The sequence below is a fragment of the Sciurus carolinensis genome, chromosome 12 (genome assembly GCF_902686445.1).
Source record: "Sciurus carolinensis chromosome 12, mSciCar1.2, whole genome shotgun sequence".
Classification (NCBI taxonomy): domain Eukaryota; kingdom Metazoa; phylum Chordata; class Mammalia; order Rodentia; family Sciuridae; genus Sciurus; species Sciurus carolinensis.
Window position 1 is genome coordinate 50,552,845 of NC_062224.1, and position 17,341 is coordinate 50,570,185.

Here is a 17,341-nt window from a genome sequence, read left to right on the forward strand (position 1 = left end):
TCTTCCTGTTTGTTAGAGTACAGCTGGGAACACAGTCCAACTCTCTGTCAGCTTCAACACCTGTTCCCTCACCCTGAACCTTGGCTCATGGATATTACTTCTTGAACTTATGCTGGTAAGATAGACCACAACTATTTTTCTAACTTATACTTCCTATTAATTCTATCTGCACTGAAAAATGACAAATACTAAAATGTGCACTCCTCAGAAGATAAAAACAAGTTTTGAAACACAAGAAAAATAACACTTGTTAATAGTAAGAACATTTACATTCACGTTCTATTGCAAGATGACAAAAAATTCAGAAAACTTTAATAGTTCATTGAATGGTCTAATATTTTTACTGAAATATAGAAAACATTTTCTAAACTACATAAAAGGTAATGTGCAAATTATCATATTCTATAGAAAAATAAGTCCCTCCTCAATTTTTTTTTTAATTATCTAACTACAACTTTCAGGTTTAGTGGGAAAAGATCATTTTTAAACCCCTTATGTCTCTGCTGCCTACACATTTAAATGATGAGGAAAAGTTTTTAGAATTCAATTTTCAACTTTATGTGTGTGTGTGTGTGTGTGTGTGCTGCAAATTTAACCCACAGACACTTCACTACTGAGCCACATCTCCAGTCCCTCCTTTTTTTTTTTAATTTTGAGACAGGGTCTTGCTAAGTTGCTGAGACTAGCTTTGAACTTGGGATCCTTCTGCCTCAACCTCCCGTGGGATTACAGGAGTGCACCACCATGAATGGCTAATTTTTCAACTTTTTAAAATAAAAGCAAGACAAAAATATCAGTTTGCAGTCAGACATGATATGAAAGCCAACACACTTCTTAAAACTGATCAAGAAATGTATCAGGTAGAACTTAAAGACCAGAAACTTCGGTTTTCTTCTTCCTTCAATCTTGCTGGTAATGCCAAGAGTCCATACCCTGCTTCTTTACGTTTCTTGTTATTTACACACCGAACATAGGTCTCACAGTGCATTGTACTCCACACATTTTGATGGATCTGTAGGAAAGTGTTTCTGGCAAATAGTCATTAGCCTCTTCAATCCCTAAGAACACAAAGGAAATAAAGGTTGGTTATGATATTGTCAAACTATTCCTAATTGCTGTCCTCTGGACTTACTCTAATTTGTCAATGTCCCCACTAAAATGCAGCAGTCCCCAGCAACTCCACTTCAAAGTATAACTAATGTTTATCTTGTGTACTCTTGAGATAAGTACAAGACTGTTCATCACAGCACATTATCTTAACAAACAAGAAGCAAAGAAACTAGAAGCAACCCAAATTCCCTTTCAAAGGAAAATATATGAATAAGCTTTAATATGCTCACAAATGGACTATTTTACAGCAGTAAATGGATTAACTGTAGCTACATATAAGTCAGACTTTCTCAAACAGGTTCCAAAAGAAAATTAAGCTGCAATCAATCATCCAGTCTAAAGCAATCATTTAAGGTAACAAGATAACTTCTCTCTCAAGGTATCTAACACTTAGTGAACTACCTATGTAACATCCTTGGAAAACTGAGAAAGTAGTCACTCAAATAATTTCTTGTAGTGTGGCCTGAATGAGGACCTTTGGTTGAAAAAAACCAAGGTACACAAATATCAGAAACAATGTTGAATATAAAATCCAAGTGGCAGAAGGCTACATACAGCATAATACCACTTTAATACAATTCAAAAACAAGTAAAAAAGATACAGGTAGAAATATACATATAACATGGAAGAATTGTCTTGAAAAGCAAGAAAATGACAAACAAATGCAGGATAATGGCTACTTCTTGGCCAGAGGAAGAAAATACAGATTCAATGGGCTTCAGAATATTCTAATTATTAAGCTGGGAATAAGATTTTTAAGTAGTCATTTTATTATTTACTTATGATAAAAACATTTTCAATACAACAGTAAGCTCTGATTACAATATTCCAAATACGACCTGGCCAATCTGGAAGAATTTGGTAAAAGCAGTCACTGTGTGGCCTTTGTTCTGTCCCTTTGGCATCTGTTACCATGGCCTGGAGCTCTTTTTAGACGACTATAATAAACTCAGCTAATATCCACTGATTGAAGTACTTTTCCTCTCTTTCACAATTTGGCCAGTTCTTCTCCAGTGTGCAACTTTATAATGATTTTTTTTAACTGATACAAGAACAATTGCTATTAAATGTCATTTTCAGGCACTTGCCTAGCATGCCTGAGGCTGGTGTTTGGTCACCAGCACTATAAACAAACAAACAAACAAACAGTAATTCAGTCTCTCTGAACCCATCTTTCAGTCTGATCTTTAAAACTTAGTTGACAATTAGTTTCTAAGTGGTTTTTTAAAATAGTTTTCTCACCCACCACCAAATAAACAATTTTCCAAGTCATTATTCAAATTCTCAGTATCCTTTACAAACAAGCCAAGGACAAGGGCAAAAATCTGTACCATGTCACTTTAAATCTCTCTACAGAACAACCCTGAGAGGAATTTGCAATCAGCAAAGAATCCTATTAACTGTCTGTTATAGTCTGGATCTGGGATGTCCTCCAAAGGCTCATGTGTTGAAGGTTTGGTCCCCAGCTGGTGCTGTTATAGGGAAGTGGTAGAAACTTTACAAGGTAGGGCCTACCTGGGAGATGTCACTGAGGCTGTGCCTTTGAAGGGTATTAATCTTACCCCCAGCACATGCATGCACTGCGATCTGCTCTTCCCACCACCTTCCTGGCAGCCATCAGGTGAGCTGCCTCTGCCACACACTCTGCCATGATATTCTGCCTTACCTCAGATCCAAAGCAAGGTAGACAACCAATTGTGGTCTGAAACCTCTAAAGCCATGAACCAAAATAAATCTTTCCTCCTCTAAGTTGATTTTCTCAGGCATTTTGCCAGTGGTAGAAAGTCAATTAAAAGAATATTTAATCTAAACTATAAATTTTCCTGTTTATAAGGAGAAACTGTCAAAAGCCTTACTGAAATCTATGTATCTATAGTAATATTTATTACCTCTTACTAGACAAAGGAGTCAAAAACATACAATGGAGGAAAGATAGCCTCTTCAAGAAAAGGTGCTGGGAAAACTGGAAATTCATATGTAGTAAAATGAAATTAAACCTCTATCTCTCACCCTGCACAAAACTCAACTCAAAATGGATCAAGGAACTAAGAATTAGACCAGAGACCCTGCACCAAATAGAAGAAAAAGTAGGCCTGAATCTTCATCATGTTGGCTTAGGACCAGAGTTCCTTAACAAGACTCCCAAAGCACAAAAAATAAAAGCAAGGATCAACAAATGGAATGGATTCAAACTAAAAAGCTTTTTTCTCAGCAAAGGATACAATCAATAATGTGAAAAGAGAACTTACAGAGTAGGAGAAAATCCTTTCCACAAGCACTTCAGATAGAGCATTTATCTCCAAAATCTATAAAGAACTTAAAAACTTTACACCAAAAATACAAAGAACCCAATCAATAAATGGGCTAAGGAAATGGGCAGACACTTTACAGAAGAAGATATACAGGTGATTAACAAATATATGAAAGTGTTCAACATCTTTAGTAATTAGAGAGATGTAAATTAAAACCATCTAACTCCAATTACAATGGCTATTATCAAGAACACAAGCAATAATAGGTGTTGGCATGGATGTGGAGAAAAAGGAACACTTGTACATTGCTGGTGGACTTGTAAATTGGTGCAGCCACTCTGGAAAGCAGTGTGGAGAATCCTCAGAAAACTTGGAATGGACCCACCTTTTGACCCAGTTATCCCACTCCTCAGTTTATACCCAAAGAACTTAAAATCAGCATACTACAGTAATGCAGTCACATCAGTGTTTACAGTAGCTCAATTCACAATAGCCAGATTGCGGAACTAACCTAGATGTCCTTCAATAGAGGAATGAATAAAGAAACTGTGGTATATATACATAATGGAATATTATTCAGCCATAAATAATAATAATAATATGGCATCTGCAGGTAAATGGATGGAATTGGAGAATATCATGCTAAGTGAAATATGCCAATCCCAAAAAACCAAAGGCTGAATGTCTTCATTGATGATATATAATGGGGGTGGGGAGTGAGAGAAGAATAGAGGAACTTTAGATTATGTAGAAGGAAATGGGGGGGGTATGAAAAATCATGGAATGAGACAGATATCATTACCCTATGTACATGTTCGATTACACAAAAGGTATGAATCTACATCATGTACAATGACAGAAATGAAATGATGTACCCCATTTGTGTACAATGAATCAAAATGCAGTCTGTAAAAAATTAAAAAATAAAGAAAAAAAATCTGTGCTTATTTGCACTATGCAGATTCCATGATTTAAAAATATACTAGTATTGTGTCTAGAATTTTAGTTGACAAAAGGTGGTAAAACTCAACAATCATAGCCATAGTTACCCAGAGCAACATAATAAATTCTTGTAATAAGTACTGATGGTACATAGCACCAATTTTTAAAAGTGTAATCTCAGAACAACATATGGTTATTTTCCAAATGGAAACAAATCTTTTCAATTAGATACCTCAGGATTTGTTTTAAACTGCTTGTGGATGCTTAAGCAAGTTAAACTGCTTGACTTACGTCAAAGAACTTTAAAAACTGGTGGTATTTTAACTGATTTCTTACTTTTATAAAAGCAATATATTTAATTAACAAATCTTCATTCAGCGCTTACAATGTGCTGGGCACTGTTCTAGGCTCTGGAAATAACAAGAAACAAACCAGGAAAAATCTTTACCCTCACTAATAACCGAAAACAGACAGGAAAAAAAAGTAGATTTATAAAAAAACAAAAAAAAAATACGTTTAATGATGATAAATGCTATGGAGAAAATAAAGGATAGGAGGGATGCATGTAGATGCATAGACGATTCAAAGAACTTTGGCTTTGATTCTGAATGAGAGAGTTGCTATCAGACTCTGAATAAGTTAGCAACATAATCTGACTATTTTAACTGGATTAGTCTGGGTGTTGTGCTGATGACAGACTGAAGAGAGGAAATGATAGAAGTTCAGGGACCAGAGAAGCAACACTATAAGAATTCAACCATTGTTAGGCTAGACTTAGATGGCAGCAATGGAGAGTTTACAGATCTTATTCTGAATATCTTGACAGAGAAAAACCAAGGACAATTACAGGGTTTGTGTGTACGTTGTTTTAAAAAACAATAATGACAACAACAACAAAAAAACCCTACAGTTTTTATATCAAACAATAGTAGTCAAATGTCTCACTCCTTCCAGTCCCTAATTCCAGATCCTCCGAGGCAATCACTTTCATATCTTTTAAGAATCTCTTCTGGTGTTTACTGCCATTTTCCAAGTTCTATGCTGATAGTCCTTGATTTTTCCAGTTCAAATATTATCCCCTGGGTTCTGACTGTGAAGTGGGAGGATTTAGTTGGCTTACACAATGCCCATTAGCTTACATAGGTATGCACACATCTAAAAGTAAGGTCTCTTCTTCCCAAACCAAAATTCTGAATAAAATCAATATTCAGAATTGACCTCACAAAGGCTACACAAATATCCTTCAAAGTAGAACCCTATAGTGCATTATGAGGACCTCCTCTCCTTACATAGGTTCCCCCCCGCCCCCACAACCACACACAATTTTTTTTTCCTTTCAAATTCATTCTCTAACAGTGAGGCTACTTTCAGTATCAGCCAACACCATAGGTAACATAATCTCTTCCACTTTCCCTTGAGACCCTTTCTGCTTGCTCCAATCTGAATCTCCTTATACTACCACCATCCTGGAGCATCCATTTACTTTTGACCTTAGAATTCTTTTCACCTTGCTCTAAGCTGGATCTCAACTCCTGGACCTTTTAATCAAGTTCCCTCATTTTAATGGAGGACATCCTCAAATGGAGCAGCATACCATAAGGGAGTTAAGACTGTCCAGGTTTGATCCCCATTTCCACCACCTTCTATCTGTGTGACCTTGAGAACTTGTTACTCTATGCCTCAGTTTCTCTACTTATAAAGCAGGAAAATGGTAGTGCACCTCATACTGCTGCCATAAAGTACTGACTGATGGTTCAGATACAAAGAGAGCCCTGAGACAGGTAAGAAGAGTGTGCTTCTATTATACACATAAGCACTACACAACTCAGTAGTGATACTGACTTGAAAATGTGTACCCAAGGTCACATTTTTGAGACTTTACCTGTCACAAATGTCATGAGCCAAATTCACCCCGACTGATGATTCAGATGGGAAGAGGGTTCTGACTTGGATATCATTTCCCTTGTTATTTTTAAAGATATTTCTCTATACTATCTGCTAGTTCTAGTACTGCTAATAAGAAGTATGATGACATTTTGATTGCAGAGTCTTTATAAGTGAGCTTCTCTCTAATTTAAGGGAAATTTTCATTTATTTTGTCAGGCTTTTCATAGTACAGGATTATCTGATCTTGTAGTTTTTCAAGCATGCATGTGGTTGAAAAATATAAGACTTAATACTGAAAACTATTTTTCATTAACTAAGCTTCCAGCTTAAGAAAAATTATTGCACAGTTTAGATCTGCAATGCTCAAAATGTAATTACACAACACACTAATGTTCCATGATTTTAAAAGGTGATATTATGTGGAAGATAAATACTAGCAATACTTTTCTCTAAAAATATATTGATTTAATACTCCAGAAAGTATAAATGGGTAGATGGTTCTTATCAAGCAACAACTCACCATTAGGAAATGATTTATCACAGCCAAGAATCCCTGGCTGTAGCATGCAACCACCTGACCTACAAAAGTGTGATGTATAATCTTCAGTACCCATATCTGTGAACACTTACCAATAACCATAATGTTGCACATACGATGTATAGACCAAGCTGTGATCACTTATTACAGTTATGAATGTTTCTTTTATACTAATTTTGGAAATACCATATTAGAAATTTGTAACATTCCATGGACAAATAAAGCTGGTAAATATCAGTAGAAGTGAAATATGCCAAAACTTGAGATATGGATTGAAATAACTCATATAAAATGAATACTGTCTCTACTAGGGAATGTACAAATTTATGGTAACTGAAAACAACTTGCCAGCAAAAAATATTAGAGGATATTTTTCCTAATATAATAGCAAAAATTAAAGAAAATTATTTGGAATGAATATTATTCCTTAATATTCTAACCCCCAACAGAATCTGTGTATAACACAGTGCACGCTTCAATTAGTCTATACATATCACGGAGGACACCAGCAGGAAACAAAGGACACACTCAAACTGGTTAATTTGATGGCAATAGTTCCATGGACTTTACAAAAGAGTGGATAAGACTTAGAGTCAACAAGGGATAATAAAGAACCTCAAGTTTGAGAAGCTGTGGCCAGCCTGAGTTCTGAAGCAGCAGGGGAGGTGAGTGATTACTAAAACCCAGACAGGGTCATCATACAGAGTCAGACTTAAGAGAAGCAATGGCCTTGCAGGGAAGGTGCAGACACTCACAGAAATTCCACAGAGAAGAACCAGGGAAACAGATGCCCCAAACTCATTCTTCCCCTACACAATAACCTTCTGGTCTCCTTTCACTGCTTGTTCTAATCAGAAGGTAGAAAGTGATACTACACCAGGACCCCCACACTGATTGCATCCCGCCTCCAGGATCCTGCAATCAGACCCACCACACCCCAACTCCAGGACCCCTGCCTGACCAACCGCACCCCACCTCCAGGACCTCCAACTGACCACGCCCAATCCCAAGCTGCAGCTCCCCATTTGCTAACACATTTAGAAGTCAGAGCAGCCATCTTAGATAATCCTGGAAGCTTTATCTCCTATCTTTAGGTGGGGCAAATCCCATCCTGAGACTCCTGCTGGAGGCTTGAGGCTCATTGTCAGGTACCTCTCATATATCAGGCTACTGAAGACTGGGAGGTCTGAATACTATATGACTGTTATAGTATAGATTTTCTTTTTTCTCCTTATTGAAAAATTTTAAGTTTTTATTTCTTTACTTTTCTCGCTCTCTCTTCCTTTTGTTTACCTGTTCCCTCAGAGTCTCTTTCTCCCTTTTCGCATACTAACAATCAACTTCGTTTGATTACACTCACTCTATGATCTAGAACTTCTATATATTCTTTTCGTATCCCATTAACAGCTACATTCTACACCCCTCTACGTGCTCTTTGTCCTCCATTAGAAACTGCAGACCTTATTGCAAATCCATTTGTTATACTGAATAATAATTGAACTCATTCTGTTTAATATGACAAGATTTTTAATGTCCTCATAGGGCTATTTGGTCTAGGGTTGCATACTGTCAGAACTGGGCACTGCTAATATTGATCTCCCCCTTAAAGAAAAGGTTTTGGAAACCTATAGAGTCACTATAAGCCTACAGGGGGAAACTGCTATACCCCAGATCTGCACTGCTAGAGGGGAAGATACATGAACAACATGAAAAAACAAGGGAAGAAAATGATCCAAATAAATCTAGATTCTATATTAGTAGAATCCAGTGACAGTATGGTAGAAGAAAGGTCAGAAAAGGACTTCAGATTATACATGGTTAAGATGATTCGTGAAGCAAAGGATGAGATAAGAGAGCAAACGCAGGCAATGAATGATCACACCAATAAACAGCTGAAAGAGCAACTGCAGGAAGCAAAAGATCATTTCAACAAAGAGAGATTCTCAAAATAAACCAAATGGAAATCCTTGAAATGAAGGAAACAATAAACCAAATAAAAAACTCAATGGAAAGCATCACCAACAGATTAGACCACTTGGAAGACAGAACCTCAGACAATGAAGACAAAATATTTAATCTTGAAAATAAAGTTGCCCAAACAGAGAAGATGGTAAGAAATCATGAACAGAATCTCCAAGAACTATGGGGCATCATGAAAAAGCCAAATTTAAGAATTATTGGGATTGAGGAAGGCACAGAGATACAAACCAAAGGAATGAACAACCGATTCAATGAATATTTCCCAAACCTGAAGAATGAAATGGAAAATCAAATACAAGAGGCTTACAGAACACCAAAAGCACAAAATCACAACAGATCCACACCAAGGCACATTATAATGAAAATGTCTAACATACAAAATAAAGATAGGATTTTGAAGGCTGCGAGAGAAAAGCATCAGATTACATATGGGGGAAAACCAATAGGGATATCAGCAGATTTCTCAGAGACTCTAAAAGCTAGAAGGGCCTGGAACAACATATTTCAAGCTCTGAAAGAACATGGTTGCCAACCAAGAATCCTATATCCAGCAAAACTAACTTTCAGATTTGAACACGAAATAAAATCCTTCCATGATAAACAAAAGTTAAAAGAATTTACAAACAGAAAGCCTCCAATACAGAATATTCTCAACAAAATATTCCATGAGGATTAAATGAAAAACAACAATGTAGGTCAGCAAAGGGAGGAACTACCTTAAAGGAAAATCCATTGAAAGGAGAAACCAAGTCAAGTTAAAAGCCAAAAATGAGCCCAAATGACTGGGAATACAAATCATATCTCAATAATAATTCTGAATGTTAATGGCCTAAACTCATCAATAAATGACAAAGACTGGCAGAATGGATTAAAAAGAAAGACCCAACAATATGCTGCCTGCAAGAGACTCTAATAGAAAAAGACATTCACAGATGAAAGGTGAAAGGATGGGAAAAAACCTACCACGCACATGGACTCAGTAAAAAAGCGGGAGTTTCCATCTTTATTTCAGATAAAGTGGACTTCAAGCCAAAGTTAGTCAGAAGGGATAAAGAAGGACATTTCATACTGCTTAAGGGAACCATAAATCAGGAAGACAACGATAGTAAATATTTATGCCCCAAACAATGGTGTACCCACGTACATCAAACAAATCCTTCTCAATTCCAGGAATCAAATAGACCACAACACAATAATTCTGGGTGACTTTAACACATCACTGTCACCACTGGATAGATCTTCCAAACAAAAACTAAACAAAGAAACCATAGAACTCAATACCACAATCAATAACCTAGACTTAACAGACATACATAGAATATCCCATCCATCAACGAGCGAATTCACTTTCTTCTCAGTAGCACATGGAACCTTCTCAAAAAAAGATCATGTTATACCACAAAGCAGCCCTTAGGAAATGCAAAAAAATAGAGATACTGCTTTTTGTTCTATCAGATCATAATGGAATGAAATTAAAAATCAATGACAAAATAAAAAACAGAAATTACTCCAACACCTGGAGACTAAATAATATGTTATTGAATGAAACATAGATAACAGAAAACATCAGGGAGGAGATAAAAAATTCTTAGAGGTAAATGAGAATGACAATACAACATATCAAAATCTCTGGGACACTATGAAAGCAGTAAGTGGAAAATTCACTGCATGGAGTTCATTCAAGAAAAAAATAAAAAGTCAACAACTAAATGGCCTAACATTACAGCTCAGAACCTTAGAGAAAGAAGAACAGAATAAACAGCAAAAGTAGTAGATGATAGGAAATAAATAAAATCAGAGCTGAAATCAATGAAACTGAAACAAAAGAAACAATTCAAAAAACCAACAAAACAAAAAGTTGGTTCTTTGAAAAAGTAAATGAAATAGACAAACCCTTAGCCACGCTAACAAAGAGAGAGAAAACTCAAATTATTAAAATTTGTGATTAAAAAAGGAAATATCACGACAGACACCACTGAAATACATAATATAATGAGAAGCTACTGTGAAAATCTATATTCCAACAAAATAGAAAATACCGAAGACATCGACAAATTTCTAGAGACATATGCTCCTCCAAAACTGAACCAAGAGGACATATGCAATTTAAACAGATCAATATCAAGCAATAAAATAGAAGAAGCTATCAAAAGCCTACCATCCAAGAAAAGCCCAGGACCAGATGGATTCTCAGCCAACTTCTACAAGACCCTCAAAGAAGAACTCATTTCAATACTTCTCAAAGTATTCCAGGAAATAGAAAAGGAGGGAACCCTACCAAACTCATTCTATGAAGCTAATATCACCCTCATACCCAAACCAGGAGGTTCACATCAAGGAAAGAAAATTTTAGGCCAATATCCTTGATGAATATAGATGCAAAGGTCCTTAACAAAATACTGGCAAACTGTATCCAAAAACGTATTAAGAAAATTGTGCACCACGATAAATGGGGTTCATCCCTGGAATGCAAGGATGGTTTAACATCCATAAATCAATAAACGTAATCCATCATGTCAATAGACTTAAGGATAGGAACCATATGGTTATTTCAATTGATGCAGAAAAAGTGTTCGACAAAATACAACACCCTTTCATGCTCGAAACACTAGAAAAAATAGGGATAGTAGGAACATACCTGAACCCCTATTTATGCTAAGCCCACGGCCAACATCATTCTTAATGGAGAAAAACTGAAAGCATTCCCTTTAAAAAATAGGAATAAGACAGGGATGCCCTCTTTCACCATTTCTATTCAACATGTACTTGAAATACCAGCCAGAGCAATTAGACAGACTAAAGAAATTAAAGGGCTATGAATACGAAAAGATGAACTTAAGCTGTCACTATTTGCTGATGACATGATTCTCTATTTAGAGGATCAAGAAAACTCCTCCAGAAAACTTCTAGACCTCATAAATGAATTCAGAAAACCAACAGGTTATAAAATCAACATGCATAAATCTAAAGCATTTTTATACATAAGTGATGAAACATCTGAAAGGGAAATGAGGAAAACAACTCCATTTGCAATAGCTTTAAAAAAAATAAAATACTTGGGAATCAATTTAACCAAAGAGGCAAAAGAACTCTACAATGAAAACTACAAAACACTGAAGAAAGAGATTGAGGAAGACCATAGAAGATGGAAAGATCTCCCATGTTCTTGGATAGGCAGAATTAATATTATCAAAATGGCCATACTTCTAAAGGTGCTTTACAGATTTAACACAATTCCAATTAAAATCCCTATGACGTTTCTCATAGAAACAGCAAAAGCAATCATGAAATTCATCTGGAAGAACAAAAGACCTTGAATAGTCAAAGCAATCCTGGGCAGGAAGAGTGATACAGGAGGTTCACTATACCAGACCTTAAACTCTACTATAGGGCAATTAGTAACAAAAACAGCATGGTACTGGCACCAAAATAGACAGGTAGATCAATGGTACAGGATAGAAGACACAGAGACATACCCACATAAGTACAGTAACCTCATACTAGACAAGGGTGCCAAAAACTTAAAATGGAGAAAAGATCGCCTCTTCAATGAATGGTGCTGGGAAAATCGGAAATCCATATGCAGTAAAATGAAACTAAACCCCTACCTCTCACCCTGTACAAAACTCAACTCAAAAGGGATCAAGGATCTATGAATTAGACCTGAGACCCTTCACCAAATAGAAGAAAAAGTAGGCCCAAATCTCTATCATGTTGGCTTAGGGCCAGACTTCCTTAACAAGACCCCCATAGCGCAAGAAATAAAAGCAAGAATCAATAAATCAGATAGATTCAAACTAAAAAGTTTTTCTCACCACAGGAAACAATCAATAATGTGAAAAAAGAGCCTACAGAGTGGGAGAAAATCTTTTCCACACACACTTCAGACAGAGCACTCATCTCCAAAGTTTATAAAGAACTTAAAAAACTTTACACCCAAAATACAAAGAACCCAATCAATAAATGGGCTAAGGAAATGGGCAGACACTTCACAGAAGAAGATATACAGGTGATCAACAAATATATGAAAAAGTGCTCATCATCCCTAGTAATTAGAGAAATGCAAATTAAACCACCCTAAGATTTCATCTAACTCCAATTAGAATGGCTATTATCAAGAACACAAGCAATAATAAGCGTTGGCATGTATGTGGAGAAAAAGGCATACTCATACATTGCTGATGGAGTTGCAAATTGATACAGTCACTCTGGAAAGCATTATGGAGATTCCTCAGAAAGCTTGGAATGGACCCACCATTTGACCCAGCTATCCCACTTCTCGGTTTATACCCAAAGGACTTAAAATCAGCATACCACAGTAATGCAGCCACATCAATGTTCATAACAGCTCAATTCACAATAGCTAGATTGTGGAACCAACCTAGATGCCCTTCAATTGACAAATGGATAAAGAAACTGTGGTATATATACACAATGGAATATTACTCAGCCATAAAGAAAAATAAAATTATGGCATTTGCTGGTAAATGGATGAAGTTGGAAAATATCAAGCTAAGTGAAATAGGCCAAGCCCAAAAAACCAAAGGCCAAATGTTTTATCTGATAAGTGCATGACAATATATAACGATGGGGGGGGGGTGGCAGGGGGGAAGAGAAGAATGAAGGAACTTGGATGGTGTAGAGGAAAAAGGGGTGGGAGGGGGTGGGAATGGAAAAACAGTAGAATGAAACAGTATTACCCTATATATATATATGTATGATTACATGAATAGTGTGAATATACATTGTGTACAACCATAGAAATGAAAAGTTGTACCCCATTTGTGTACAATGAATCAAAATGTGTCTGTAAAAATAAAGAATATTTTAATTAAAAAAAATCATTCTACCAAAAAAAGGAGTGTTCTCAACTCATGCTGCCCAATGGAGAACTTGATCCCTCATAACCTGGAACAGGGACTAAGCAGCACCCACCTGTGTTGTTACCTAAACATGTTCTCCTGCAGCCCTGGCAGGGCTTAAAACTGCCATGAGTCCCATTAAATACAAGACACTGCAAGTGTGTGTGTGTGTGTGTGTATGTGTGTGTGTGTGTGAGAGAGAGAGAGAGAGAGAGAGAGAGAGAGAGAGGGAAATGGGAGGGAGGGAAAGTATAAGAGGAAAAACAGTCTAGTCTATTTCTTGAAAGAGTTTGCTGGGGGATGAAACCACAGTCAGACGACCTGTGTCCTAGGTTCCTAAGGTATACATATACCCACTGAGTCATTACTTGGTTACAATGGTGTAAAACACTGGCAGGAAATAAAAAAAAAAAAAAAAAAAAAATAGGCTCTGGAGTCAGGTAAATATGGGCTCAGTTTCCAACATTTATTTTCTCTTGGAGTGACCTTGAGCAAATTCCTTAACCTCTTTGAGCCTCAGTGCCTCAGTGTCCCTATCTGCAAAATGGTGGATGATATTACTGCCCTCTTAGGGTTATTATGATAATTAAGATCATGCAGCTCAAACTAATCAACTGAAGACTATCTGGTGCCAAAGTTCTACTCTTAGACACTAGGCATAGAGTTTTGTGTATGTGCAATGATTATGTGTGTGCATGTATTTCTATTACAGTGAGCTCAGCTGAAAAAGGAATCCACTTAAAGGTTTGTTTGTTTCTTTCAGTTCCTAGAGTCTTAGGATAGAACCGATAGGCTGAATGAGGGCATGTAAGGCCATTTAAGAACAGCTAATAAGTATTTAGAGTACAAAATGGCACCTCAGCTTAATTGGGGATTCCACTTACAAGGGTCAAGAGGTAGTCTATTGGAGCACTGTGATTAAATGGTTTCTACCACAACTCAGGCAGCAAGAAGTGAGCACATAGTTATCTGGGGGAAAAAAAAAAAAAAAAACAGGAGGTAGAAAGCAAAGAAGTGTGTCAATGTTCATAAAGTTAGGTTTCTAGGGCAGGGAACAAAGCAAGGAAGGCATGGGGCGTGAGGGGGGAGCCTCTGGAAGGCCACCAGTCCTTTGGTCTGCATCTACCTCACCTCTCTTGTTTATCTTCCTTCTCTTCTTCAGTGACAAGTAGAGATGTCCAACAGATGTCTAGAAATGACTGAATTATAATATCTAAATCATCAAGAACATCCTATAATCTGTATAAAAGAAGTTTTCCCAAAATCTGAGCTGAAGGTTATATCTGTATTTGGCAGAATGAACAAACTTTTGAAATTACTACCACTGATTTAAATGTAACTCTAGACTTGAGGTGAGTTAATAAGCTACACAACTTTTCTTTGATCTGCATGATCAGAAAAACCCTCTCTGTTGTGTAATCAATTTCTGTGAGGAACAGAATACTTCAAATACCCACAGTTTATACTGTAAAGATCTGCATAAGAACTACAGATGAAATCAGGTAACAGTTCCAGTAAGAGTCTCTTAAATTGTTTTCTACTATATTCCATAAAATGGACATTATACCAACAATTCAAATAAAAATAATTATTCCACACATTCCAAGTTTCCATTTACATGACGCCCAAGAACAGACAAAACTAACCAATAATGACACAAGTCGGAATAGCAATTACCTTCTGATGAGCGGAGAGGGGCTTACACACTGGGAAGGCACATGAAGGAAGCTATTGGGTGCTGCTGGAAATGTTCTGAATCTGTCTTGTTTTATTTGATTTATCAACATATATCAAGAATTACTAGGCTAAAAAATTTAGATGAGTTCACTTTAAGTACTACAGTATTTGAGATATGCCTCAATTTAAAAGAAATAATTATTCTATTAAAATGATTTCCACAATGACTTCCTTAGCAAATATCTTAACATAAAACAGATTTGAATTTACGTATTTACCAGGAGTCAGCGGCTGTGACCCACACGTTGCCATTCAACTCTATTTAACTACAACACAGCTACTGGCACTTTTTGCATTACAGCTACAGGGTTCAGTAGTTGCAACAAGAGACCTCAGAAGCCCAAAGACTGAGATATTTACTATCTGATCCTTTACAAAAAAGTTTGCCAAATCCTAATTTAAGCTTCAAATGATATATCTAAATTGTCCCTTTTGTAGGATAATTCAGATCAACCTCACCTGAATACAAAGTAACAAGAGGAAGATTCATGAAACAGCTTATTAGGAAAGTGCTTAGTTAATAGTGGTCCAGAAGAGCACCCTTCTGCTTGACCTGCAATATGGGTTTACATTAAGACCCTGATCACAAGTTAGCATTCTACTAAGCCTTACGCAATGATCATTTTTTAAAATCTGCCAACATTTTAAAAATAGGAGAGTGCATTTTTTAAAAATCCAAAATTTTATCTTCTCATTAAAAAGAAAATGAATGTCTAACATTATTGAAACCATATTCTCACAAGGTAACATAAACGAAAGTGACTCCACCAACAGAGAAGTTCAGCATCAACTAACATTTAGCACTGCACATGCATCGTCCATGTTCTTCTAGCACAGTTAAAGAGAGATGCAATATTGCTTCTATATATGGCTATACAAAAAGAGAGAAACAGAAGCTAGGCAGAGGGCCAGGGGCTTCTTAACACTCAGCTCCCATGTTGCCTGACTGACTATTGTGAGCTCTGAGTTACAAGCACAGGCTTAAGCATCAGCCTCCAGGGAAAACGGCAGAGAAGAATCAAGAGAGATGTAAGAGCCAGCAGGGTCAAAAGAGCCAACAGTTAATTCAATGTTTGCAAACATGGAGTGGCAGATATCTCCCCCACCTTCTAAGGAAGCCCTACACCCACACCCACTGTGGGGCAATTCTGACCGTTAAGAAGCATCTTCATACTGTTTTTGCAACTTCTGTGAGTCTATAATTATTTCAAAACAAAGTTTTTTAACAAGTTTTTTATACTAAGTAAACATCTGACTTTGTATAACTTAACTGGTTCTTAACTGGAAGGAGAAGTTTAATCTTTTCTACCAGAAGATGATTATCATGAATCTCTTACAGAGATTTCCACTAAGTCTCCTTTCTCAAGTACTAGAAAAATAACAAGATAATCAACTCTCTTGTTCTATAGTTCTCATTCAATCAGCAATATTTTTGAGTGCCCATTATTAATCTGATTTTGTTCTAGCCTCAGCTTACCTTGTAAACCTGTGGAACTTATAGCAAAAGCTACTATTAGCCTTTCCAGTGACCATATTACTACTAATTTTATTGTACTAACTTTAGTCCACTAAATTTCCAGTGTTTTCTTATATTCACTATTCAAACTGTATACTTCAACAAATATATTACTGAATCCAAATTTTTTTATAATCATCCTTGCTATTAGAATCTGCCCTTCTCTCAAGTCTATCAATTTCTGGAATATCAATTTCTTTTCCATCTTAACACACTCCCTATCTCTTCTAATTTTTTGTTGTCAGCAAATCTGATAAACTTATACCCTCTGTACAGTAATCCAAGTCAGTTATAAAAATGCTTAACTGTATTGAGGTTTATAAGAACTCTGTGACATGCTACCAACATGTGCCCAAGGAGACATGGATTCACTCTTTAGTGCTTCCAGCTTCCCTCACTCAATAAGCTTTCAGTCCACCTGACTGTCATCCACAAGAGTATTCTTGGTTCTATATTATACCTTGCTAAATTTCAGATACAGTATGCTCATCCATTTCCCCCAATAACCCCAGAGAA

General features: G+C 36.5%; 1 protein-coding gene across 2 annotated transcripts in view; it reads right to left on the bottom strand.

Annotated features, from left to right (window-relative positions):
- Nucleotides 1-977: 977 nt before the first annotated feature.
- The window catches only part of Prpf18 (pre-mRNA processing factor 18), a 48,976-nt gene continuing 32,612 nt past the window's right edge, over nt 978-17,341 (bottom strand). For both annotated transcript variants that reach the window (XM_047520836.1, XM_047520835.1), the window contains one exon: nt 978-1,058. In XM_047520836.1, coding sequence (XP_047376792.1) covers nt 978-1,058 — 81 coding nt within the window. The remainder of the gene's footprint in view (nt 1,059-17,341) is intronic.